This window comes from Ammodytes marinus (genome assembly GCF_949987685.1).
Source record: "Ammodytes marinus genome assembly, chromosome: 1".
Lineage (NCBI taxonomy): Eukaryota > Metazoa > Chordata > Actinopteri > Uranoscopiformes > Ammodytidae > Ammodytes > Ammodytes marinus.
The window spans coordinates 32,137,807-32,163,049 of NC_137230.1; the positions used below are offsets into that span (position 1 = coordinate 32,137,807).

Consider the following 25,243-nt stretch of genomic DNA (forward strand, 5'->3'; position numbering starts at 1 on the left):
GTTTAGTTGAAGAATTGAGGCCACCGGACCTGTAACTGTTTGTCAAGCTGCTGTTAATTACAAATTGGATATGCTTCTGTCGGGGCTCGAAGAAGGCCACGGAAAAAGGCTTTAGTATAAAGGAACGATGAATTAAGAAGCATATCTCTGCCAGTTATGGGTGTGTGTGTGTGTGTGTGTGTGTGTGTGTGTTGTTGAGTACTGCACAGCTGGACACATACACACACTCTCTCTTTTGCTGGCAGACTTCCGCACCTTCACACACTTCACTGATGTTCCGCAATAAATATTTACGGACGCTTCCTGGCAGCCCGATAGTGTCCTGGAAGCCAGATGTAATTTACACATCTTTTTGATGCCTCCTCATTTTGCATTACATTGAAGTAGCGAGGGAGCAAAATAAGTGGCAGCAAAGTCGGTTTAACTTAGAGTGTGTGTGTGTGTGTGTGTGTGTGTGTGTGTGTGTGTGTGTGTGTGTGTGTGTGTGTGTGTGTGTGTGTGTGTGTGTGTGTGCTTGTGTGCTTGTTTTGCTCAGTAGAAACCAGAAACTTTTTGGCAATGCAAACGGCAAGGGGTCACAATTTTTAATAGGCACTGAGTGGGCCATGTGCCAAAGAATAATCATGCTGCACACTGATCATGCACAATTATGACAAGCCTCTTACTTAAATCTGATTAGAATCAAGATATTTACCTTCTACTCAAAATGTCTTGTTGACTCAATCAACAGAATATGTTTACATCCAGCAGATTTACATAATTGGTCTCCTCTGGGGATGGAGTTCGCTTCCTTGTATAGATAATATGTTGGCTCATGCGGACTGCTTTTGCACAAATAGGGCCCGAGATACTAAAGATTTGAGTGTGCAAACTCGATTTAACTGCGAAAAAAGCTTAAAACTGAAAGCTAATCTCAAGGTGCACACTGAAGATTGCATGCAGAATAAGAAACACTGTCCATTAAGCATTGTATCTTAATTAATATGGAACAATTGTACCTTTCTTCTTGAGTGGGCAACATAAAAAGTAGATGCAAAAAGGTTCATTTAGCACTGTGATTTACAAACACTGCAAAAAAAAGTGGTGTTTGTGTGACTGCATTTATATATATAATAGGTTTGTATAAGTGCTAAACGGCACAGCATTGTGCACAGATGGCTGTAGTTATTTTGGTGAGCAGGGAACACATAGGCATGAAAGAAGATGGAAAGAATGGGTTTGATCTAATGGTGTTAATGTTTGGATCGACAGAAGCAAAAATAATTCAGTGTACAACAGGTGCATCTCTAATGAAAATATATATTTTTTTTACCAGTGATGTAATTCAAAAAGTTCAACTTTTAAGATGCAGTACACATACAGATCTAGAATAAACATACTTTTCAGGAGGTCGACATTTCTGTATTATAAATCGTTTTTTTGATTGGTTTTATGTAATGTTCTAATATTTATGAGCAGTAAGCCGTAATCATGAAACATTCAAACAAAAGAATGGCATGACATATTTCACTCTGTATAATGCATCTAGAATAGATGAAAGTTTTACTATTTGAATGAACATTTCTAGGATATTCAAATGATTTTAGACGCAGCCTTTATGTACTGTATTGCAGGCACTATTGCATTACGTTGGGCCACCTAGCCACCTAAAGTCTGCTGCAACATGAACTGTCCAAGGGAACATATGGGGCCCCAAACAGACCTGGGGCTTTTGGATCAAGAGCCATCCAAAAGTTCATTAATAATCTATCTTATCCACATATCTCCCTCTATCCCTGCACCTGTTATCCTGCTTTGCCTAAACCCGGCTCCCTCTCAGATTAATAGGCAAGGTGGCCATTAGTATCCAACTAAAGCTTTTGGTACCGGTGGGGGGGATATGCAGTTAATTTGGATAATATCATTGCCACATGTCGTCAACAACAGACTTAACAGGAGGCAGGATTTTTCAGAGAGTGTGGGGCTGCTCTGCTCACTGCTTTGCTGCCAGCTGTGAGGTCCGGATGAACTTGAACAAAATATTTTGTCTCTCTCTCTCTCTCTCTCTCTCTCTCTCTTAATGTTCCTCTCGACGGCATCTGTGTTACCTGGCACACACACACCATGCCATAAATAATACCTGTACACCAAAATGAAAAGACATCAATGAAGCTTAAGGGCAGGTGTGATGCCACCAAAGGGCACGTTTGCTTATAGATCGGTTCATATTGCTTTAATTGATGTGTATTGCAGATTTGCCGGTTGCTTCCAAAATTATCTTAAAAAGGTGATTGGGTACAAAATAAAATAGAATAGAATAGAATAGAATAGAATAGAATAGAATAGAATAGAATAGAATAGAATAGAATAGAATAGAATAGAATAGAATAGAATAGGTGCTCTCGCTGGCTTGGTTTCGGCTGTTTGAATTACCGAAAATACTGCAGACAGAGGCACAGGTGGCAAATCTTCAAAATGGCAGAGCCGGGGGCAGGCTACACAACACCCCAGCAAATTGCAGACATTGTCATGTTCGGTGTCACAGCGTGGCTGACAGGGCGTGTGTGGAGCTTTGCCGGTGTTGGCAGGAACAAGTGTGTGTGTGTGTGTGTGTGTGTGTGTGTGTGTGTGTGTGTGTGTGTGTGTGTGTGTGTGTGTGTGTGTGTGTGTGTGACGTGTGCGTGTGTGTGTGATTTCATCAAACGCCACATGAATGGCGTGATCTCGGCAGGCTTGTAGCTGCCAAACTAACATGGAGTTTTTTTTCCAGTGAAAAACAAAAAGAAATGTAGTATGGTGTATAGGCAAAACACACCAAAACATATAATTATGAATGACAGTGTTTCTTCTTGTCAGTGTGTCTTTTGGCGTGATGCGGCGTGCTCGGCAGCTGCAGCGGTATGTGGCGGAAGGCAAGGCCAGAAACAAGACAGCATCATCCAGCGCTAATGAGAGACAGCCATTCCCACGAGGCTAGCAGACATGTAGCAAGGTTCACAGAGTAGAGTGTCTATAGCCCACGGGGGGGTTACTCCAATTACCAAACAAACTTGTTATGGTGTATTCAATTAATTTTTTCTAACAGACTTCCGATTAACACATTTAGAGTCCGTAAAGACGCTTTTTCTATTACATGGTACCTGTTCTACTCGACTCTACTCTACTCGCCTTTGGTATGGAGATCATTTTCCATTATATGATAGTTCCCATGATAGTACTGCCTCTGTGTTGCTGGTGGTCATAACAACGTTAGCGGCTAAAGTTAAGCGTTCATGCTTTTTCTACTCAGTCTTTATCAGGGTGTCTGTTTGCACATTTTGCACATCTTTACCACATAGACACACTTGACATGGCAGAGCATGCTCTCTTATTGTTTAATCAATTTTTTCAACATGTAACGTTAAGCATCGTACGTATGTGCACTGCCATCTCTTCGGAGAGTTGTGAGGAACAGCATGGTTGATGCCAGTATGGAACTAACTGTGGAGAGATAGCAAGCTCAAAAACTGCAACCATTAAAGTAGCTGTGTTGTGCAGGGTATAGGGGGCTGCCCATTGGTGATGCTATCTATATGTGACCAATCTCGGTTTAGTACCTGATACATACTTTTTTGGAACCTTGTTGGAGTAAGTACCAACAAAGTAAGTACAAGGTAATTACATGGAGGAAAACCAAAACAGGCGACTAGAACAGGTGCCTTGTAATTTAAAAGCGACTTAAATCTGTAGAAACAACTTTGGGGTTATAATTTTGTCATTGGCTATTATGTCCTGAATACAGAATACATAGGTTCTTAGCACATTAGTTTCAAAGCATTAGTATGCTTTTCAAAATGACAGTTTTCCCCTCCCCTTTCCCTCCATTATATTACAGTGCTGTAAGCCCTTGTAGAGGAAGCGAGATGAGTGTCTTTTAACCTGTTGGTACACACTTCACACCAGTGTCTTCGTATGGCGGCAATGCAGAGATAAAAAGCGTAATGCCATTTTCAACTCGGTGTCGTCGAGTTCTAATCCCTCAATTACCGGTGTGTATTTTCTCCCGTCTACACATTTCGTGGCCCCTCAACAAAATCCAATACGGGAAAAAGATTTTCACAAGTCAAGTGTGTTGTTGGGAGAAAATTAGATTAGTTTTTGAACCCGTGACAAATGCCTTAGTTGTACCTGTCAAAAGTGAAGGCTCCCTGTTGGCCCTTATCAAATTCGGCAAATTCATTTTCTCTCCAGGTATTCGGGAGTCATGCCGACTGGAGGTTATTATTCTGTTTGTTTGTCAGCTTGTGATTTTTATGCTACAGCGGGTGAGGAGTGGCTGGCTGCTTTGCATCTCATCCAGTGCCTGTTGTCTGCTGCCACCTGTACCTTCATTACGTGGCCACATATTACTCTTGTTTTTCTTTCTCTATGTGGATTGGAACCCTTGATCCGTGAGGGGATCAAACTCCGAAATCTGTTTTTTTTCTTCTGATTAGGCCTTGGTTCTTGTTTGAATACATCTGCTTGGGATGTGAGGATATGACATTCTCCTGTTAGGGGGTGACAACTGTGATCAACTTTTTGACTGTGTGTGAAGGTTTTCCACCGTAAAGCTAGCTTTTCTTTTTGTGGCAGCATCGATGCCCGTTTAGTTTAGTTTTTTTAGTTAAGTTTTATTTGTGCAGATAAACAAGATTAAAATGGCAAAAAGATGCACAGAGACATACATAAATGCATGGGTGGGACAAAAGAAACCCCGAAGGGCTTATAGAGGATGCCCACCTAAACATTAAAATACAATAAGGTAAAGGTAAAGAAATCTAAACCGTTAGAATGATATATGTATTCCTACAGGTGAATTTTAATGAGGTGGTGTCATTCAAGAGTGGTAGGGTTGGGAGAGCGCGGTAAAGTTATACCCAGAGCATCAAACACATACGAAAAACTTAATTTTTCTTATTCTAGAGGGGATATTTGGGCTTTTTCGCTACCCTGTGAAAGTCAGAAATTCAGGTCTATGTGAGTGGAAGTGCTGACAACACCTGCAGAGGCTATTGTAGAGCTTTAGTGTTGCTGACACACACTGCTAGATACATTGTAGACTGGGGTTTGCCTCCTGTGTTGTTGTGTACAGCCGAAGAACTACTTTCTATTGGGGAAAGTCAGACCGGGCCAGACTCTTGAGTCATGGTGCAGTGAGCACAGGCCAGCCCCAGGCTTTTTTTCCACAGTCCTGATGCTCACAATGCATTCTTCATGAGGTATTAAATGAATGTAAGAATACACACAGACACACACAAAAGCACCAAATGAATGTGAGTGTGTGTGTGTGTGTGTGTGTGTGTGTGTGTGTGTGTGTGTGTGTGTGTGTGTGTTTGCCAACAGCAACAACGCTAGTGGGGAAGATGCATTTGTCTCATTAAATCCAATAGCCCCAGCCTCCATAAAACTGGCCCCTGCAAAGTTGAGCGAGAGCTAGAGAGGGGAAAAAAGAGGTTGGGAGGTGTGATGAAATGAAATTTTGAAAGGGGAGAAAAAAACTGTACCGTTAACAATGTTGGCCACCGACGTCGGCGTATTGATTGAACCAATTGAAATGGCACAGAGGGAGACACACCAGATGGGTCTACTCTGGCCTGGAGGAGAGGGGTGGCTGGTTGGAGCCGATAGGATCCCACCTGAGACCAACCCTCCCTGGGGTCCACACTGATGCCTCCACCCCCCACTACCACCCATTCCCCCAGACTCTTTCTCACAGTTATCTACAGCCAACACCTTCTCTCGATTGGTGTTAATAGAAAGTGTGTGAGAGACACTTTTTCCACATGGGTTAGTAGGATAGCTTAGCTGCAAAGCCCATGGACAAGAAATTGTGGATTGAGTGTACTTAGAAAACAAACATTTGTCTTATTTATGAAGAAAAGACAATTATTTGTTGTATGTTAGCTAAGGAAAGGCATTGAATTGTGACTGATGAGAGGATAATATAGAAAGAAAAGTTGAGTTTTGAAATGATATACACATATGACTAGATCATTAGTAAGGTTTGCTACAGCTGCGATGACTAAACCAAGCCCCCAAACCACACACGACCACCCTGGCAAAGTGCCCTCTCCACGGCACTATCAGCGTAGTTGTTCCTGCTTAAAATTTCATGAAGCACTTACAGAAATAGGACACGCGTTTTTCGTATGCATTACAGTGAAAAAAGCCGTGTAGTAAAAGGCGGCACACAACAGCAAGACTTGTTTGTTCAGTGGCTGAGTAAACACTCTCTTACTGTGCAGTTGCAAAAATGCAGCTTTTCGCGTCGCTGAGGGCATTCGTTTGTTTGTTTCTATGATTTTTTTCCCCCTGTTTGGATAGCTCCGCTTTAGCAGTGTGCCTCTCCCTGTAAGCGCCACTTAAGCTATAAAGTTGGACCTGTAGAGCAGCTTTGGCCATTTCAATTTCTCACACAGAGAGTCTCATAAACCCCTCGCACATATAACCAGGTGAATGCGACATCACACCAATCATTTTTTTGCTGTCACTGTGTCCCTCTGCAATTCACTCACATTTTTTCAATTGCTGCAGACAGAAGGAAATATGGTAATCTCAATCAAAGCCCGCATTTGTACCGACCCCTGTCAGGATGAGAGACATTTCGTGAGAGATGAATCCAAGTTGTGATTATGGAGTCCTTTTCTCCCTATGTCTTTGCCTTTTATGATCTTACTAATCATATCCCGACTGCCCCCTGGCTGCCTGTGTCCTTCTGTCCTGCTAGTGCTCCGTGCTCTTTCCCAGCATGCATTGCCTGTAATTAAATAGGAGCCTGGTCCGGTTGACAGTATCTGTGGGGCTGCCTTCTCTGCCTGGCAGCCTCCTCACGCTCGCTCTCTCTCTCTCTCTTTCTCTCTCTCTCTGTCTGTATTATACTGTACGTCTATGTCTCTCACTCACACACACACATACAATCCACCTCCCCCTCTCTCCTTGCCTGGATGTCACATGAGGAACTGACTCTGGTCTCTGTCTCTCAAATGATTTAATTGGATGCAAACTCAGGAGCACGGACATCAATACGGAACTATATCTGCCATAAGGCAGAGCCATTAGTCAATACTTGGCCCTGTACATGCCCAAGGCTTTTGTCAGACCTAATTACCCAGCACTGTATTCAGCAGAGCCTCACCAGTGGGGGGACGCAGAGACAGTCCTGTGGGATCTGCTTAGGATCACAGTTCACTCCCAGTATATACAGCAGAGTTGGAAAGTTCACAAAAGCAAATATCACTCACACTATTCTCTTCCATTTAACACTGACAGCTAAATGACTGAAGCCATGAGGGTTGCATATTCACTATACTGTATGTGGCGTCTGTGTCTTACAGTTCATGTGTGAAAGGGAGTTTAGAGATAGGCTTGAAGGTTGAGACATGACATGACATGACAACAATACATGACATGCGTACAACTGTTTCTCTTTTGTGAAAAGGTAGAAATGTTACATTTTAATTAAAGGTTGGTTGATGCACTGATACTGATCAGCTCTACAACCTTGTATTGTTGCTGTCTTCTCCCAAAGGGAACACACACATTGTGAGAACGCTATAATCAACCGCACAATGATAGCGTAATGCATACGTTCGGGCAACCATGTTTCTTATATTTAGAGTATGATAAATTGATAGTGTTCAATACATAACCTGCACATTTGAAGTTATGTAATCAATGAGTTTTCCAAACAGTTGTAGTGACAGCAATGTTGTGATTGCCTGGTTGTCCTCGGTTCAGTTTCAGTGGTTCAGTTTTTTCCCCAGTGAATAATTATAAATTCAGTCTAAGGATATCCACAGACAGTGTTGGCTAACAAACAGTTGCTCAGTCATTAGCTGGTTGGGCAGCTAAAGTGGCAGGTGCAGGCCACAAAACAGTGCTGATTGAAAGTAACCAAACGTGTAGTTCCAAAAGTTGGTATTAGGAGTTGTCCTACTGTGGGGAAACTTGACACCCCAAAAGGCCTTTTCCAACATATTATGCAGTATTTTGATGTATTCTGTCTGCATATGTGTATTTGCTTTTATATATCTCCCGGAAGCCATAACAAAGCAAACAAATTGACTGATGTGTGAACAATTTTTAAGACAAGTCAAAAATGTTTATTGAAAAACTGGACTTAAAAAAAAAGGACCTGTATTTGAAGTTGCACATTGGACTGACCTTGTGTCAATCCCTGTGTCTCTCCGTTAGGGTGCGTCGTCCAGTCTGGTGGTGAAGTTTGCGGACACGGATAAGGAGCGGACCCTACGCCGGATGCACCAGATGGCGGGGCAGCTGGGCATCTTCAGCCCCATGACCATCCAGTTCGGGGCCTACGGGGCCTACTCTCACGCTGTAAGTCTCAGCCCGGCGGGGGAGGAGACGGTGAGCTTTAAAACAAGAAAGAAAAAAAATATATATATTGTTGTGATTTTGAAGTTTGAACTGACTATCTCTCCCACTATAGGCATGTGACAATCCCAGACGAATGGTTCCTGAAGTGATTCCCGTTATTAAATGTCTTGTTAACGTCCAAATATACTGTACAGAGGTTTAACAGTAAATGCTGTACAGCTTACACACACATTGTGTCTTTTCACCCCTTCATTGTTCCAGGGAAGCTGCTTATCATGCATGGTCAGAACTGTACTATTTTGTTTCCCAAAAACAGTTGTAAGCATCCGTTTTAATGCTCACTTTCCATTCTCACATCTCTTGACTTGGTCCGTGAATTTGAACTGCCAACCAAAGCTTTGCCTCTATACCATTTTATCTATACAATACATACACTATATGCCTTTACACTCAAACAGAGGTGCTCACCATTAACACACACCCGCACTGCAGCCTTACCGCGTCCCCTATTCCATATTCACACATGAAAGTCACAGCCCGGGCTCGGAGTCTGTGAGATTTTACACTCACACAGTAGCTAACAACTAAGCCTGACAGGTGAGAAGCGCCCACACACACACAATCTCACCACTAACTATGCCACCCTCTTTCCTACACACATGTACAGAACACATATAGATTCCTACAGTAGTCTCCAGCCTTGCCACACACTAGCCTTTTTATATTGTGTGTCAGTATAATGAGCGCAAAGGCCACAGCGGTGCTATATAGTAACTGGGATAGCAACGCTTTAGGGCAACACACACACAGAGACTATACACTTCTGTGCAAGAACAAGGCACGGGCCAAGCAAACAGAGATGTGAGAGTAAACAGGCTAGGCTCCTGCGGCTATTTCACCCTCCTTTTTTTCCTTCTCATGTCCATCCCTCCATCCCTCTATCGCCCCTCCATCCATCCCTTCCTCTCTCTCTCCCCACTGCTCTGTAAATCCAACAGCAGATGATGCAACAGCAAGCCGCCCTGATGGCAGCGACACAAGGCTCCTACCTGAACCCCATGGCCGCCATCGCCGCCGCGCAAATGCAGCAAATGGCAGCGTTCAATGTCAACGGTCTGGTGGCTACTCCCATGACACCGTCCTCAGGTTGGTATATACACAGACAGACAGACGGGTGTAAGGGTGTAAGGGCTAGAGGCACATGGAAGGAAACACAGACACACAGACACAACTACACCCCCCCCCCACACACACACACACACACGCACAACTTTTCTCCAACCATTCTTCACTGCTGCCCTGGAACATTTTCATCATTAGCAAGAATTATAGAGTAATTTATGTATCCAAGGCCTTTCTGCTTTGCCCTTGTTGCCCCTGTTGTACTTATACATACACAGTACTCATGAAACTTTGCCAGTTGATTACTTATGCCTCTTCTTCCCCCGTGGGAAATAAGGCCGATACAGTGTATTGCCGGTTGATTACTTACATTATCATTTTTTTTTGTGTGTGTGGTTTGCAATTTTTCAGAAATGTTTGAATAAAAATGGACAGTTTGAAATATCTGACTAATTATGCGTAAATGTGCAGATTCTGGATACATCTTTTTTTAATTTTATAAATCAGGAGATATTATGTATATGTCTTAAAAATGCATCGCAAAATGCAAACAAGAAGAAAATGTATCATAAATCAGTTAACAATAACAACGTATGTGCCTCAACCTTAACATGTAGGCTCCACTTACAGTAGAAGCAGACATTGCCACTGTCAATTTAACGCTGGCAGAGGCTTACATTGAGTGAGCCATGATGGGAGAACATCTACAGCATTCATTGACACTCATTGTCAGCCACATTATAGTCTCTCTCTCTCTCTCTCTCTCCCTCACTCTATCTGTGTGTGTGTGTGTGTGTGTGTGTGTGTGTGTGTGTGTGCGTGCGTGCGTGCGTGCGTGCGTGCGTGCGTGTGTGTGTCTCTGTGAATGTGTGTGTTTTCTGGGAAGACAGCCAATGGGATGACTTTGGATGCAGAGTCCTTGGCTTATACAATATAAGAGCAAAGATTTGCGCGTGATAATCCAGGACCCCGGTCTGAACTATCTTTTTTCGGCCCTTGTCGTGAGGCGCTTTGATGGCTTGACACTAAGTAGGCAAGGCCCCCTGAAGGCAGGGTCATCGCAACAATGTATTAAATAAAGTGGCTCGCCGCTGTACCTGGCATTTGTAATCCACAAGTCCTACATAAACCAGGCAATGCCTATCAAACTTAATCCTACATGACTTGAATGTCCTTCACCTGGATTAAAATAAGAATAAAAACCCATCCGCACAAAAGGGCACTGACAAGGTGACAGACTTCACCACAAGGAGGGACGGCGGTTAGAAGAAGAGGGCACAAGTCCCTGCCTTTAAAAATACTGGACATTATGATCCCTTTTTTGTAAGGCAATTTTGTACAGCTGCAGCCTTTTTCTACCTTTAAATGTGCAGTTATTGAATGTGATAAAAATATACCTTTAAGAAAAAGTATGATAAAAAATATTCTGCAAATCTGAAGGAAATTTTTTTTGAATGAAGTGGTAGGTGTGTGCATTTTCCTTCCACCCTAACCAGAGTGCTACTTTAACATATTTTAGAAACCGTACCCTCTGGTGCAGGCTGGACTGGTACCAATTTGTACTAAACTACACTTCAAGGTGGGTCAAAGAGTATACACATTTGCGCCCATGAGCACCCATTACGTGCCTCTTTTACCGCAGTGCACTTGTGAGAAAATATCAGGACAAAAATATGCTTCTCTTATACCTCCATTTTGGGGGCTTGTAGCATGTGAAGTGTGCACCCTGCAGTTAGCCATAATGACTCTGTATCTATTTGCAGGCACCAGCACACCCCCGGGCATCTCTGCCACAGCCGTGCCCAGCCTAGCCGCCCCAATCGGGGTCAACGGATTCAGTGCCCTGCCGCCTCAGAGCAACGGGCAGCCCACCTCCGAGGCCATCTACACCAACGGCATTCACCCTTACCCAGGTGAGCCAATGAAGGTTTACTTAGAATAGACATGAGATATACTGTATGCTGGTGCTTTTCCATTGCATGGTACATACTCTACTCTACTCTACCCTGGTCTTGAGTACTTTTCTGGAGGTGGTTTTCCATTACAAGATAGTACCCATGATAGTACCGCCTCTATGTAGCATCCACATAGCAACCTTAGTGGCTATTGTTAAGGGACTACGTGTTTCTACTCAGTCTTCTTTAGGGTGATTATTTCCACAACATTGTTTTTGGATGCAGTAATGTCAGATCATTTACCACTCAGAAAAACAATGCAGTGTCATATAAGTCTTATTTCTTCATTTATATGATCTCCTTGTAATGTTAACCAACAGGTGTGTACTGTATGTGCATTGCCATCTCTTCGGAGAGTTGCCATGAACTTTAATACCATGATATACCAAGTACTTTTACAGAGGTTAACCAAAAAAGGGGACCAGAGTAAAGTATAGAGCTGATACCATGGGATGGAAAAGTGCCATTGGTAACACTTACTGTCACAATCTTTCATGTTCCTTGACCCTGACACTGATCTATGGATGTTTGATTAGCTTCAATGTTGCACTACATCTCAATCAGAACGCCACCTCATTGCCACAATGCAAGTTCAACATGCCAGTCGCAACAGATTGAGCTGTATCATATGGTAGTGTTCAAAAGTTGTCTTTTTATTTTACTTCACACTCTTCATGACATATTCTTTTCTTATCTGAACTGAAGCGTTTCAGGCTTGAGGGCCAATCAACGGTCTCCTTTGTCAGATTTCTGAAGCAGACAGGCCCCTAGTCTAGCACCATGATGAATCCATCACTTCATCCATCAGCCTATTACGGTTAATATGAAATGTCTCAGAGCCTGTCCTCAGCTTCTTAATACTGTCTGGGACTCATTCCTGAAGAATTGACACACACACACACACACACACACACACACACACACACACACACACACACACACACACACACACACACACACACACACACACACACACACACACACACACACACACACACACACACACACACACACACACACACACACACACACACACACACACACACACACACACACACACACACACACACACACACACACACACACACCCTCCGTCGTCTGCATTATGCAAAGGCAGCTGCAATTGTAATGAACTACAAAGTGGTTTGTTTGGCATGTTGTTAATATTTGATGCAAACATCTGGGGCGAACAGGCATTTTGAAGAACTGAGATATGACAACCCAAATGTCTCCCACACTCCTTGTGTGATCTTACTATACTCCCCCCCCCCCATGGTTCTCTACAGCTAAGCCAATGTATTTAACATTATCTCTATATCTCCCTCTCCCTCTGTCTTGACGATTATCTTTCATTTCAATTCAATTCAAATAAGCTGTATTGCCAATGACCGTATTAAAACACTATTGCCAGCGGATTTCATTTCTCATTCAATTCCATGTTTATTTGATTGAGACACATGCTGCATAGACACTTGAACAACACATCTCCAATGTACATAATCACAGCATGTATGGCTAATGCTAATTTCCAATTCCCGAGCTTTCCCTAGTAGGGCTTTTTAAATCAATCATTCAATACAATGACCAGTTGGAACAGATATACGTGTACGTCGTAACACACGTATACACATGATTATGCGTTGCTGTCTGCCAGAAAAATTGGGGTATACATTTTTTGAAATTTTTTTATTTTTCTTCATAAATCAGGGCTATTGGTCACACTTCACGTCTGTGTGTTGGTTCAATAAAGTTTCAACCAATGTCAAGTATTAGATTGTGAATTGACAATGCAGAGTTAATTTGCTTTAAAAGGTTTCCTTTCTGCCCGACTGACAATATTACAAATGGTAAATACATAGATAAAACAATGTTAATGTAAATGCAGACAATGGATAACGTATAAGACTATCAGTGTACTTGTACTTTACTTGTCTCCCCTCTGCCCCCCCTCTCTCTCTGCCTCTCTCTGTTCGTCTCTATGCAGCACAGAGTCCCACGGTGAGCGACCCTCTGCAACAGGCCTACGCTGGAGTCCAACACTACGCAGGTGACCTGTCTCTCCTACACCTCCTCTAACTCTCTCCATCACTCCATCTCTCCCTCTCCCTTATCCCACTCTCCCTATTGTGTTTGTCAAAGACACCATCCTTGCGTTCCAATACCCATAAGTCCCTGCTTTTTAGTATGGTAGAACAATATTTAGGATGTCCCAATACATGTGGTCAGATGCAGCTTGCTTAAAAATACCCACATTCCCCAGTACATCTGGACTGCATTTTTAGTGTGGAAATGTGCATGGTTTTTTGGGCGATTCTGACCCACAATCCAGTGTGCATCAGAAGTTGTGCCACATCGACAGAGCCACCGGGTGAGAACAACCGGTAACTAATCTCAATTCTAAAGGTACACCTGGATCTCAAGGTCTGAAACTACCAAACCCTCCTGTACTAGCAGTAACACAGCCCTCTCATACCCACTGCTTTGTCCCTGACATCACCTCTCATTAACACTGTGTAAGTCTCCCTCTTATTTCTTTGTGCGTCTCGCTAAGTTGAACTGCACTCCACTCTCCCCCCCCCTCTTTCTGCTCAACTCTTTGTGTAGTGATCCGCAGCCAAATGGGCCCACGCTCCAAGTCGTAAAGCAATTTATTTATGCAATGTCTAGAGGACACAAATGAAACAATGGCATAATGATTTGAAGTTTTTTTTTTGTTGTGTGTGGTGTGTGTCAAATAAATATGGAAAAAAATGGAGATGTGAAAAAAAAATAAAAAAATAAATCCCCACTGTGGTTTTTTTTTTTGTTCTCCCCTCTTTTGCAACAGCAGCCTACCCTGCCGCCTATGCGCCAATCAGCCAAGCGTTCCCCCAGCAACCAACCATCATTCCCCAGCAACAGAGGGAAGGTAAGAAAAGCGAGAGCAAGCGCGCCCACCCAAGATAAAAGGTGATAATTGCCATGTTCCATTCTAATGTAGCCGCGCTGCTTTGAATTAGCGAGGGAGGAGGAAGAAGAAGAAGGAAAAAAAAACGGCAAGGGAAAAGATGGTGAAAAAAAAAGAGCTACCCATTTAAAAACGAGAGAAGAAGAACATTAGCAGTGAGATGGAAAGTTACTCTGTCATTATTCAAAAAGCGCACTAATTCAAACTTGCAGCGTTGGACTGCTTAATCAGTCCATTACAATGTGTTTAAGTGGTTATAAATATTCATCGGATTAATTAGCTGCATGCATAATCATTTATTACCATTCCTTAGTGGTGTAGTAGTGTGTTGCGTCCGTATGCCAGCGCATCAGATGTAATAAAGCATAGGATATACTGTGATGCTAAATCACCATTTTCTTTTTTTGGACGCCATTCGTCAGGCCTCAATTATTCATCTATATGATCGTGTGAGACAGCGTGAGAGTGGCATGAATATTCAATACAGGAGGGCTGCGAAATTAAGTGTTTCCAACATTGTCTAAAAGAAAAGTTTATGTTTGGTTCTTTTCGGTGGTGTGAGTTTATACAAGGGTCACAGCGCGGGACTGTATATTTAGTATAGACGGGAAGACAAACTCATCCTAACTTGTCAACAGGCTATTCGCTATATATTAAGGCTTAGTTTCACACAATAGGATAAACACAAGGACATACCATCTCTTACTTGGAGCATTCTATTCATTAGCAAGAATGTCTAGAAGTTAAAGACACACACACACACCCACACACCCACACACCCACACCCACACACACACACACACACACACACACACACACACACACACACACACACACACACACACACACACACACACACACACACACACACACACACACACACACACACACACACACACACACACACACACACACACACACACACACACACACACACACACACACACACACACAGAGCTATTCTTGGTTGAGCCAGTGGCCTGTCTGAGTTCTTGTCTGAGGCCTCCTCTGGGTTTTGGCTGTGTTCCCAGTCTGTCTCAGTCCACTGCCACAGTGTGCAGCGCTGCCATTTAACAACAGACACCTAAACCTCAATACACAGGCACAGCTTCAGCTTCAACACACACTGGAAAGTTAACAGTTTCAACAATACATTATCCCAGTCCGTGTGCGTGTGTGTGTGTGTGTGTGTGTGTGTGTGTGTGTGTGTTTGAACATAAAACATATATCCAAAAATATACTTTTGACTATAGATAATTCTTCATAGTAATCTTAAAACATGGGTCCTTTTCAGGTTGGCGGAGCATCGTAGGCCAAGAAGGTACATGTTACATGTCATTACTGTTCCACAGCACACACTGACACAGCAAGTATAAATACTGTATTATATGTTATGCCCAAAATCATGCAGCAAAATGTTGGATATACAATTTAAGCATGGCAGTGTAAAATAAAGCGAAGCGAAAATTATTCAATACCTTCACTCTTGTACAGTGCAGTGCAGTTATTAGTTGAATGTATACCAGACTTTGTTTTACTATTTTCTCTAAGTGCTTTATTAGAAAAATAACTTCCTTCGGTAATTGTTTCTGTCTCTCGTGGCCCTAATGGACTGCATAGAAGATAGAGGCAGAAGTAAAGTTGTCATGTAATCACAAAAACAAACAAACAAACAAACAAAACCAAACCAACGGGTGTTACATTTCCTCCCCTCAAACCAGCCACTTCTTTCTAAAGCGTGAAATCTCCAAGACACCTCAAACAGACAGAATGAAGATTCTGTTTTTTTAACAGTTAAATATATCCCCACTCTGTCAACCTTTGTTGGACGTGTGCGTGTTTGTGTGTGTGTGGTTTCTGTGTGTGTGTGTGTTTTCCGCGTGTGTGTCCTCTATCTGGCCGAGGCATAGCAGCACTACAGCACAGCCAGCCCTCAGTGCAGCCAGTCTTATCAGCCTTCTCAGCAGCACCAGTCTCATCTCGTCATGCTATCACCCACAGCAACCAGACAGGAGAGAAGGCTAGCTGCAAGCATACTGTCCCCGAATCCATCACATCTCTCTCTCTCTCTCTCTCTCTCTCTCTCTCTCTCGTTCTCTCCCTCTGTATCTGTCTTTCTCTGTATCTTTCCCTGTCTCTCGCTCTCTTTCTCTGCCTCTCTCTCGCTCTCTCTCACACAATCTCTCCTTCTCCCTCCCTCTCTCTCTCTCTCTCTCTCATTCCTCCCTCTATCCAGATTGGCCTGCTGTACACTATGTGTGGCAGCTGGGCGGATGAGTGTGGAGGGATGGAGGGAGATTGGAAGACAGTCCTTACTGTCACACAGTAATTGGGACACAAACTTGGCTTATGCTCTTGCCTCAGCTCTCCTCCTGTGTATCTCAAGAGCATCTCAATATAATCGTCTTAATCTTTCGCTTTCAACCAATCTATCCGTATTGTTTCCCAACAATATATATTTTTAAATCTCTAGCCGTCTATTTTTAACTTCTATATACTATATGGCTGTTTGCATATGAATACAATGCTACTGCCTGCACAGTTTCCCCCACATTTCAACCGGATAATGAATATCAAAGTGCCTCTTATATACACGCGGTTAACAAGAATTGCCCTCCGCAAGTTGTTATGTGACATAGTGTTCTTGGGAGGATTCCAATGGAAAATCACAAACAAAAAAAAAAAAAGATCGGACCGAAAAAAACAGCATGGCCGATCTTATAAAACAACAGGATTAAAAAGGGGCTGTTCGCTCCACACCATGCCAAAAATAATGAGGTTGAGCACAACTAATGCCGGTGCCACAGGTGACATAATTCGAAATTTTGGGTGTTTACACGGCTCCCGCGTTCCTTGGAATTGTTGTGTTGATTGCCTCATTGATTCATTGTTCCACCCCCCCATGTTATTATATGGTCAGTCTGTGTGTGTGTGTGTATGTGTGTGTGTGTGTGTGTTATAATGCCATGTATAAAACCCTCCTGCTGTCTTTGTCTCATCACCAGGGCCAGAAGGTTGCAACCTGTTTATTTATCACCTGCCCCAGGAGTTCGGAGACGCGGAGCTCATGCAAATGTTCCTGCCTTTTGGCAACGTCATCTCTGCCAAAGTCTTTGTGGACCGAGCGACCAATCAGAGCAAGTGTTTCGGTGAGTCCAATTTTTTTAAATATGTATTTTTTTTTAAATATGTGGAGCAGCAACTGGAAAGGGGGGGGGGGAGAATGGTATGAGAAAAGGTGGACACATCTTTAACTGTTTAATAAAGCCAGACATTGCAGGTGAATAGGGTATTTTTATTTTTTTTAAGATTATTTCTTGGGATTTTCAAGCTTTATTTGATAGTACATAGTTGAAATGGGGAGACAGAGAGAGAGGGGGGATGACCTGCAGTAAAGGTCCACGGGTCGGATTCGAACCCGCGACCACTGCAACGAAGGCCGGAGCCAATATGGTACGCGCTCTATCCACTACGCCACCGGGGTGCCCAATAGGGTCATTTATTTTTTTTAACTTATTGATAGCATCATGACACAATCTCAGTTTATTACCAATATTAAGATAATATGATGTATGCGCTTTAGAAGTTGAGATTTGTGATTTTTTACCAATAGTGTATTGGTAAAAAAAAATCAAAAGTAATGTTGAGATAATGGCTGTTAAAGATGGTTGCATGAGAGGAATATACAGACGCAAACATGCAAAGTTGAATAAAATTAAAACCTAAATGTACAAGTTGGACCTTTTTGCTATACTAGAAAGAAGTTAGCAAAATAGCCAACAATCTCAAAATTGACCAGTGCTTGAAAAAAAACATTGTTCATGTCTGCTGTGTCTCACCTTAGAATCACACAGGCCAGAGCCACTATAAATCCCTCACCCGGCTACTGACCCAAACATCTTTCAACAATGGCCATTTGCTTCACACAAGTAACCATCACCATCTCCACCACACCATTCCTAATACAATCAGTGTCCATCTCCCCATCCACAACACACGCACACACACACACACACACACACACACACACACACACACACACACACACACACACACACTCTTCTCGCACCTCCCACACAGACAAACCAGTTCATCTGGGTGGAGGCGGTGCAGGTGGAATCCATGGGCTTAAAGAGATAATAATAGACTGGTGTGGGCCTGGCTGTTGATTCAGTCGGACAGCAGCACCCAGGAGACAGGCAGAGAGGGAGAGAGAGAGGGAAAGAAAGAGGGAGAGAGAGATAGGGAGGGATAGGGAGTGAGAGAGAGAAACACTCCCGGCATTGGCTTTCTTTCAATTTCTCTTCACCATGGCATGTCTATGAGTCTCTCTCTCCCTCGTCTGTCTCACTCTGTCCATCTCGGGACCGTCTCCCTCTGTGTGTGTGTGTGTGTGTGTGTGTGTGTGTGTGTGTGTGTCTGTGTGTGCTCTTCTCTAAACATATGCCTCTCGCTCTCACTATCCGTCAGTCAACAAGGGGGAAGGACAAAGGGGCGGTGACCTCATCAGTCTCACCGGCTTATTTTTTTCTCTCCAAGTCTAGTAATTAAGATCTTGGCTGAAAAACAGCAAATTTAACCCATTATTCTTCTATGGCGCTTTTTTTTCTCCCTCCTTTTTATAGCAGACACCCCAGGGCCCTTTTGTAAGACATTAACAAATTAGGCAGAAGATGCCGCGCATTAAAGGGGATAAGTTATTATAGGCCCCTAAGAACTCGGAAGTCTTCATTAAAAGAAAAGATGTGTTTAGCTTTGATGATGAGGTTAATGGGAGCAGTGGGACACGTGTATACTTTTTACATGCATGTGTATAGTGTGCAGATGTAGAAACATGGATAGATGGATGATTTTTCCATATAGTTTAAAGGTTAAAAAGAATGGCTTGCCCACACTAGTATTAAGATGAAGAATGTCTCAATATGTAAATCATTGCAACGACAGATACTTTATACAAACCAACAGAAAGTCACTTTTAGCTGTCATATTGTACACTTTATTGTATTATATTGTTTACTGTTAGCTTAAGAGATCATTTCCAAAGCGTGGTAGTGTGTATTCAAATAGGGAACAATGGAAAAAATCAGTAAGACAAGTTGTATCTATAACATACAAACAATCCAGTCCAAATGTCAGTATTGAGTTAGGCAGAACTATAACAGACCCACTGCTCTTTTGACTATGCACCATATTCTAATTTAGAAAATCCACACTTGTCTTTATACCTCTAGTTCAAATCTAAAATCCATTACCTTACATTTATCAATACAATGCATCTTAAATCAGGTTAAAAATATCACGTTTGCTGAAAAGTTTAGTTTTAGTTGAGATTGATCATAATTTAATGTTAAATTCTGACAAATTGCCTGCCAGGGCAGTAAGACTGAAACCATCGACACGTACACAGCCTGATATCGCCACAGCACAGGTGAGCTACACATCTGTGCTTAATCAGGCATCACTCTTAGAGACGAAGTGTTTACAGAGAAGCTCCGAAAATTTGAATACTCTGAAAAGGTCAGTGGAGGAGCACTCCAAGCGTGTTCTTATAAAGCAGGCATCTCTGGAGTGGGGTTTTCACTTCACTTATAAGAGATGCATCACTCTCAATTCAGTTTGGTTCAGTAGATGTATGTGCACTGTGATACAATAGATATGAATATGTGACATATGATGGTGAGATATTAAAAACTCACTGCAAATCTGATGAAGTCACCACAGAATCACAGAAAAAGACAATCAGAAAAACAGTTACAACTGCCAGCAAGTTACTTGGGATCACACTACCGAGCATTGAACACATTTACAAAGACAGACTGGTGAAAAAGGCCAATAACATTGTATGTGACTGTACACACCCCCTGGCATCCCATTTTAAACTACTGCTATCTGGTCGTCGTTTCTGCGTACCCCTTATGACCAAGAACAGATCCAAATTCTCTTTTGTACCACAAGCCATAAAAGCCTTAAATCAGTCAAAATAAGCTAGATGTCCAGCTGGCCTGGTCATGTCCAAAGTTGTATAGTGCATTTTAGTGTGTAATGTATGTTCTTCATGTTATGTCTGTCAGTGTCTGATGAATGGACTATCTGTTTGTGTCATTTGTCTGATGTCATGTCATGAAGTGCGACTGTGCCGCAAACCCAACTGCCCCACGGGGACAATAAAGTTTTCTACTACTAAAGTAATTTAAACTAATTAACACAATGACAAAATCAAAAGTGTCACAAATGTATTAACCTAGTGTGTGTTATTGAGCAATTTTGCTTTATGGAGTCAGATAAACATACTTCTATAAGACACTTAACTTTGCCACTTCATTGTTGAGGAGCTACTGCATATGTGTTTCATCTAACCAGGGACTATATGGATTCAACATTAGTCTTAATCCTCCGTGTTAAGTCACTCCATGTTGACTTTAAAAAGCGATCAAAGCTTGCCTGTTAAGTGGAACTAGCTGGATTAACTACTGAGAATGGAGTGACACACACCTAACATAGGAATCCCAACGTTTTTTAACAAATACGACACGGAAAAAATATCAGTGAATATATCCACAAGGGGACTAGCTAACGTTCTTTGAAAACAAGACTTTCTTTTTTTTCAGTTTTGCTTTTTTGTTCCTCTCCACTTTTAATGTCTGGGCAAATTGCCATAGCTGTGTGTTTGACTCAGCATGACTCACCTTTACGTTCATACATTTACTGTGCACTGATTCACCCGCTTCACTCAATGGTGTCAACACCTTTAAATAGTCTTTAAACAGCCAGCCTTAAGCCATGTCTGTCCTATAAAAGCACATCCGAAACAAAACTCAATAGTGCAATAGTAAAATAAGCTTCACATTAAATATGTATTCAAACTGGAGGGGTTTGTAGTACGGAGCCGCCCAATGATAATTTCCCTTCACTACAAAGCAGCTCCAATTGATCACCTGGAGGTTGACCAATTTCTATAAAGGGAGTTCAATGGTAGTTAGAAGAGTGGATGTTGTTTTCTCCAGCCTATGGACGTATTTAAACTCTTTAAAAGGACTATACGGTACGCTGCATTATTTCAAACAAGTTTTGAAGTACCAAGACACTGCAGTTAGGGTACAATTTAACTTGTAAAGCCCCTGTAAAGCACTTTGAGTGGCCTTGTGTTTGAATTGTGCTATATAAATAAACTTGCCTTGCCTTGCCTTGTAGAAATCATCATGAAACAATTGATTACTGACATTAAAACATGTGTTTTTGTACTACAGTTTTTTTTTCAGAAATGTTTGAATAAATATGCAAATGTAGCGATATCTAAGTAACTATGCGCAAAACTACAAATATATTTAAAGTAGTATGAAAGAAGACTTGCCAAAAATCAAATCAAAATTGCCCAGTGCTAAAAACAAATATGTTTTTATATACAGATAGACTTATATACAGCTCAATGTGCAGCTGCTCACTTCGGTCCACAACTTGTATTTCCTCCATTTTCACCCAATTCATTTTGCAGCTTTTGCATGTGTTTGTATTAAAAATGCATAACACTACAGCGCGCACAGACATTCTGCTGATATGAATGGCTGCTGTGAGAGCCATACCTCAAACGCTAGTAGCATTCGGGGTATTGAGTAGCACCGCACCACACGCTCTGCACTGTATCAAAGATATGAGCTTCACTTTGTCTCCAGAAAACAGCAGATCAGTAAAAACAAGTTCAAAACAGCTTTTGTAGATAGATTGTTTTACAGTTGTACATGCGCTTTAGAATTTTGGAGCACAATCGTCGTTGTCCACTTCTTCCGTTCTTTGACCCGTACCATCCTATCACCTTTTTTGGCAAGTGGATGTAAATGTGAGGTATGTAGATGTGTTAAAAGGATGGACTAGAGTTTGTGAGAGTGTATGTTTGTGTGTGTGTGCACTTATCTCTGCATGTGTGTGTGCCTATCTGTGCATGTGCATGTATGTGTGTGTGTGTGTGTGTGTGTGTGTGTGTATGTGTGTGTGTGTGTGTGTGTGTGTGTGTGTGTCTGAATAGTAGGGGGGATCACTGCCAACTGACAGGCCTTTCCCCTTGCTCAGTTGTGTTTAAAGGGTGTGTAAAAGCAGCGGCCTTATCTCGCCCCGCGCTGACAAAAGCCTGCCCTCTTCCCCCCAAATTAAATTGGACCCGTAGCGCTGTGATCAAATCAGCTGGCAGGCGGAAAATTCGGAGCCGTCAATCACAGAGGTGTCTGTCTGATAAGAGGCAAGGCAAGGGAAGGGAAAGGAGTCCCGGGCTGTGGGGAAAAAGCTGTGGGCTTCATTCCGCCTCAACACCCATAGGTGATAACTCAGAGCAGCAGCAAGCACCTCCGTTTCCTATACACACACCTTGCTCCTGGCATCTCTACCGCGACCCCTGTGCACTTTACTCTTTACTTAGATACATGGTCGGTGACAATCGTACATGAAAAGGCACACACACATGTACAAACACACACAAACATTTGTACGGCTATACTTGTGAGGACATGTATTGACCTAATGCATTCCCTAACACCTTACCCTAAACCTTAACATGGAAACTAATTGCATCGCCCTAACCCTACTTAATTTTCCTAACTTTTCTTTTAAAGTCTAAAAACTGAAATTGGTTCTCACGTAAATAGTTGTACAAGTACACACACACACACACACACACACACACACACACACACACACAAGAAGCTCTGTCACTCTTGTAATGGCTCAAACAAAACGCTCAGGTAACATTTACAGACACCGCTTTGCTCGGGGAAAACAAATCCACACTCAACACGAGACTCTCTCTGTAATCTTTGAACACCTTTTCATGTTTTTTTTTGTGTTTTTTTGTTCACTGTTCAAGTCAAAGTCAGGGTCTCTTCTAACACTGCAGCAGCGCTCGTTCGTTTTGATTTTTTAATATCTGTGTTATTAGCCGTCGCGGTGTTTCGTGTAATCTTTTTAATTCAAAGATTTTCAATTAATCTGCTGAAAAGGGAAAACAAAGAGCTATTGTTGTGTCATTGTCGGCAGCTAAAAGGGCTCTTATTCTACCCCTCATTCTTATTAAATCTTCTTTTTTTCTCTCTCTCTCATCTCAACCCATTCTTCTCCCTTCATGTGTTACACACGTACACACACACACACTCTCTCTTCTCAGGCTTTGTGAGTTTTGATAACCCGTCCAGCGCTCAGGCAGCGATCCAGGCTATGAACGGCTTCCAGATCGGCATGAAGAGGCTGAAGGTTCAGCTAAAGCGGCCAAAGGACGCCAACCGACCTTACTGACTCCTCTGCTGTCCATACCCAGGTACAGTAACACACAGGCTGTAATACACTGTGCTATACTATGATATAATACACTGTGCTATACTAACATATAATACACTGTGCTGTACTATGCCATGCCGGTTTTAAGGTGAACACTTCCACTTTATTTGGACAGTTTAGTTTGTGTTGCTGCCTGAGTGTGCATTGCCTCATATCTCAATTGGACCGTTCTCTAAACATGTTAAATATTCTTTAAAATTCAAATATATGAGTCCACAGTATTGAACCCCATGTGCCAACACCTGCTTGACATTATCACATACCTGTTCTGTTTATAGTCACCTGCATAAGGCTTCTCAGATGACCAGACAATGTGACTTGTGTAATACTAACTTCTAGAATAATTCTTCCAAATAGATTTACAACAACATTTCCCCTTTTTTAGTTTTAATTACCTTTTTTCCCAATTAGAAAATATATTATTATAATACTGTACACTTGCGATTTTTAAAAACAACAAGATGAGTATTCAACCATTGATAAACGGCAACCTAATGAAATACAATAGAACTTTTATTCCACAGGTATAAAAAATGCTTTTTAACCCAAATATAAAAAAAATAAACTTTAATGTAAGTGTGGACTGTGTGGGGAAATTAACTACACCAACTTTCCCAAGCCAGTAGAACTTCCATCACCCGCCATTTGCATAAAAGAACACTTTACAAAGTCATTAATACGACAGACTAATAAAAATAACTAAATGCATAAATTACCCCGTGTCTTATTAAAACGTGGTCAACTAGGGGGAACAGTTTTGAATTCTATTCTCAGTATAGTTCGCGATCTGACTTGAGCCCCCCCCCCCGAGCCCTGCCGCTGATGTGACAGGAAATTTGTAGTGTTCCAGGTCAATGTGTTTTTTTTTTGCTTTAAAGGTGTCAGGGCGCACCGCTTTCTAAATTACACAGGAACCCTCTTCTCAGAAGCAGCAGCCCTCCTGAGGTTTATGTCACTTTGTCCCGCTCCACTGAATTGTTTTTCTGTGCGTCTTTCTCGGGGTTTGAAATCTAATTTGTACCTGCGCCATGCTCCGCTGCACACTGATGACATCATCAATACGCAGCGGTGCATAATTACCCGTTAACTGAGGAAAGGTGTTGAGAGTTTATGCAAATTGTTAAGCTACAAGTTACAATGATAACACCGGATAACAGTGCTATGTCTCCGGAAAAAGTTCAGCATGGGTTAGGACATTTGTTATAGAATGACATAGGCATAAAAATCCATAAAACAAATGGTTATGCCAAATAAAATGCCAATTTAAATGAAATATTCCTACTTGAAATGTGTGGGGAAAAGTGTTCAGAACTGTATTTAAGTGGTCATCTTAAACTAAGTCGGTGTTTGCACATCTAGTGATGGGGTTCATTTAACACTGATCAAATTAAAGTCCCAAGTATAACCTGTTGAAAGCAAGCTCATCAATGCTGAAGTTATTTTGAACTATGTTCACATTTATCTTCCTTCTGAAAGCTTATAAGAATACTGTTTTTATGAAGTATGCACACACAAAGAAGGACAAAAAAACAGTTTGCAATTCCTTCATTCCTGCCCTTTAAAA

The 25,243-nt window shown here is 42.0% G+C and overlaps 1 protein-coding gene across 11 annotated transcripts in view; it reads left to right on the plus strand.

Moving 5' to 3' along the window:
* celf6 (CUGBP Elav-like family member 6) overlaps nt 1–23,637 on the plus strand; it is a gene marked incomplete at both ends in the record, with an annotated part of 162,804 nt that extends 139,167 nt beyond the window's left edge. For 2 of the 11 annotated variants that reach the window (XM_080030651.1, XM_080030657.1), the window contains 7 exons: nt 8,194–8,337; nt 9,336–9,483; nt 11,223–11,372; nt 13,399–13,461; nt 14,242–14,322; nt 17,367–17,450; nt 23,510–23,637. In XM_080030651.1, coding sequence (XP_079886777.1) covers nt 8,194–8,337; nt 9,336–9,483; nt 11,223–11,372; nt 13,399–13,461; nt 14,242–14,322; nt 17,367–17,450; nt 23,510–23,637 — 798 coding nt within the window. Of the gene's footprint in view, nt 1–8,193; nt 8,338–9,335; nt 9,484–11,222; nt 11,373–13,398; nt 13,462–14,241; nt 14,323–17,366; nt 17,511–23,509 lie in introns of all 11 variants that reach the window. The other 9 variants (XM_080030648.1, XM_080030656.1, XM_080030652.1 and 6 more) reach the window with 5 other exon arrangements.
* Between the last annotated feature and the right edge of the window lie 1,606 nt (nt 23,638–25,243).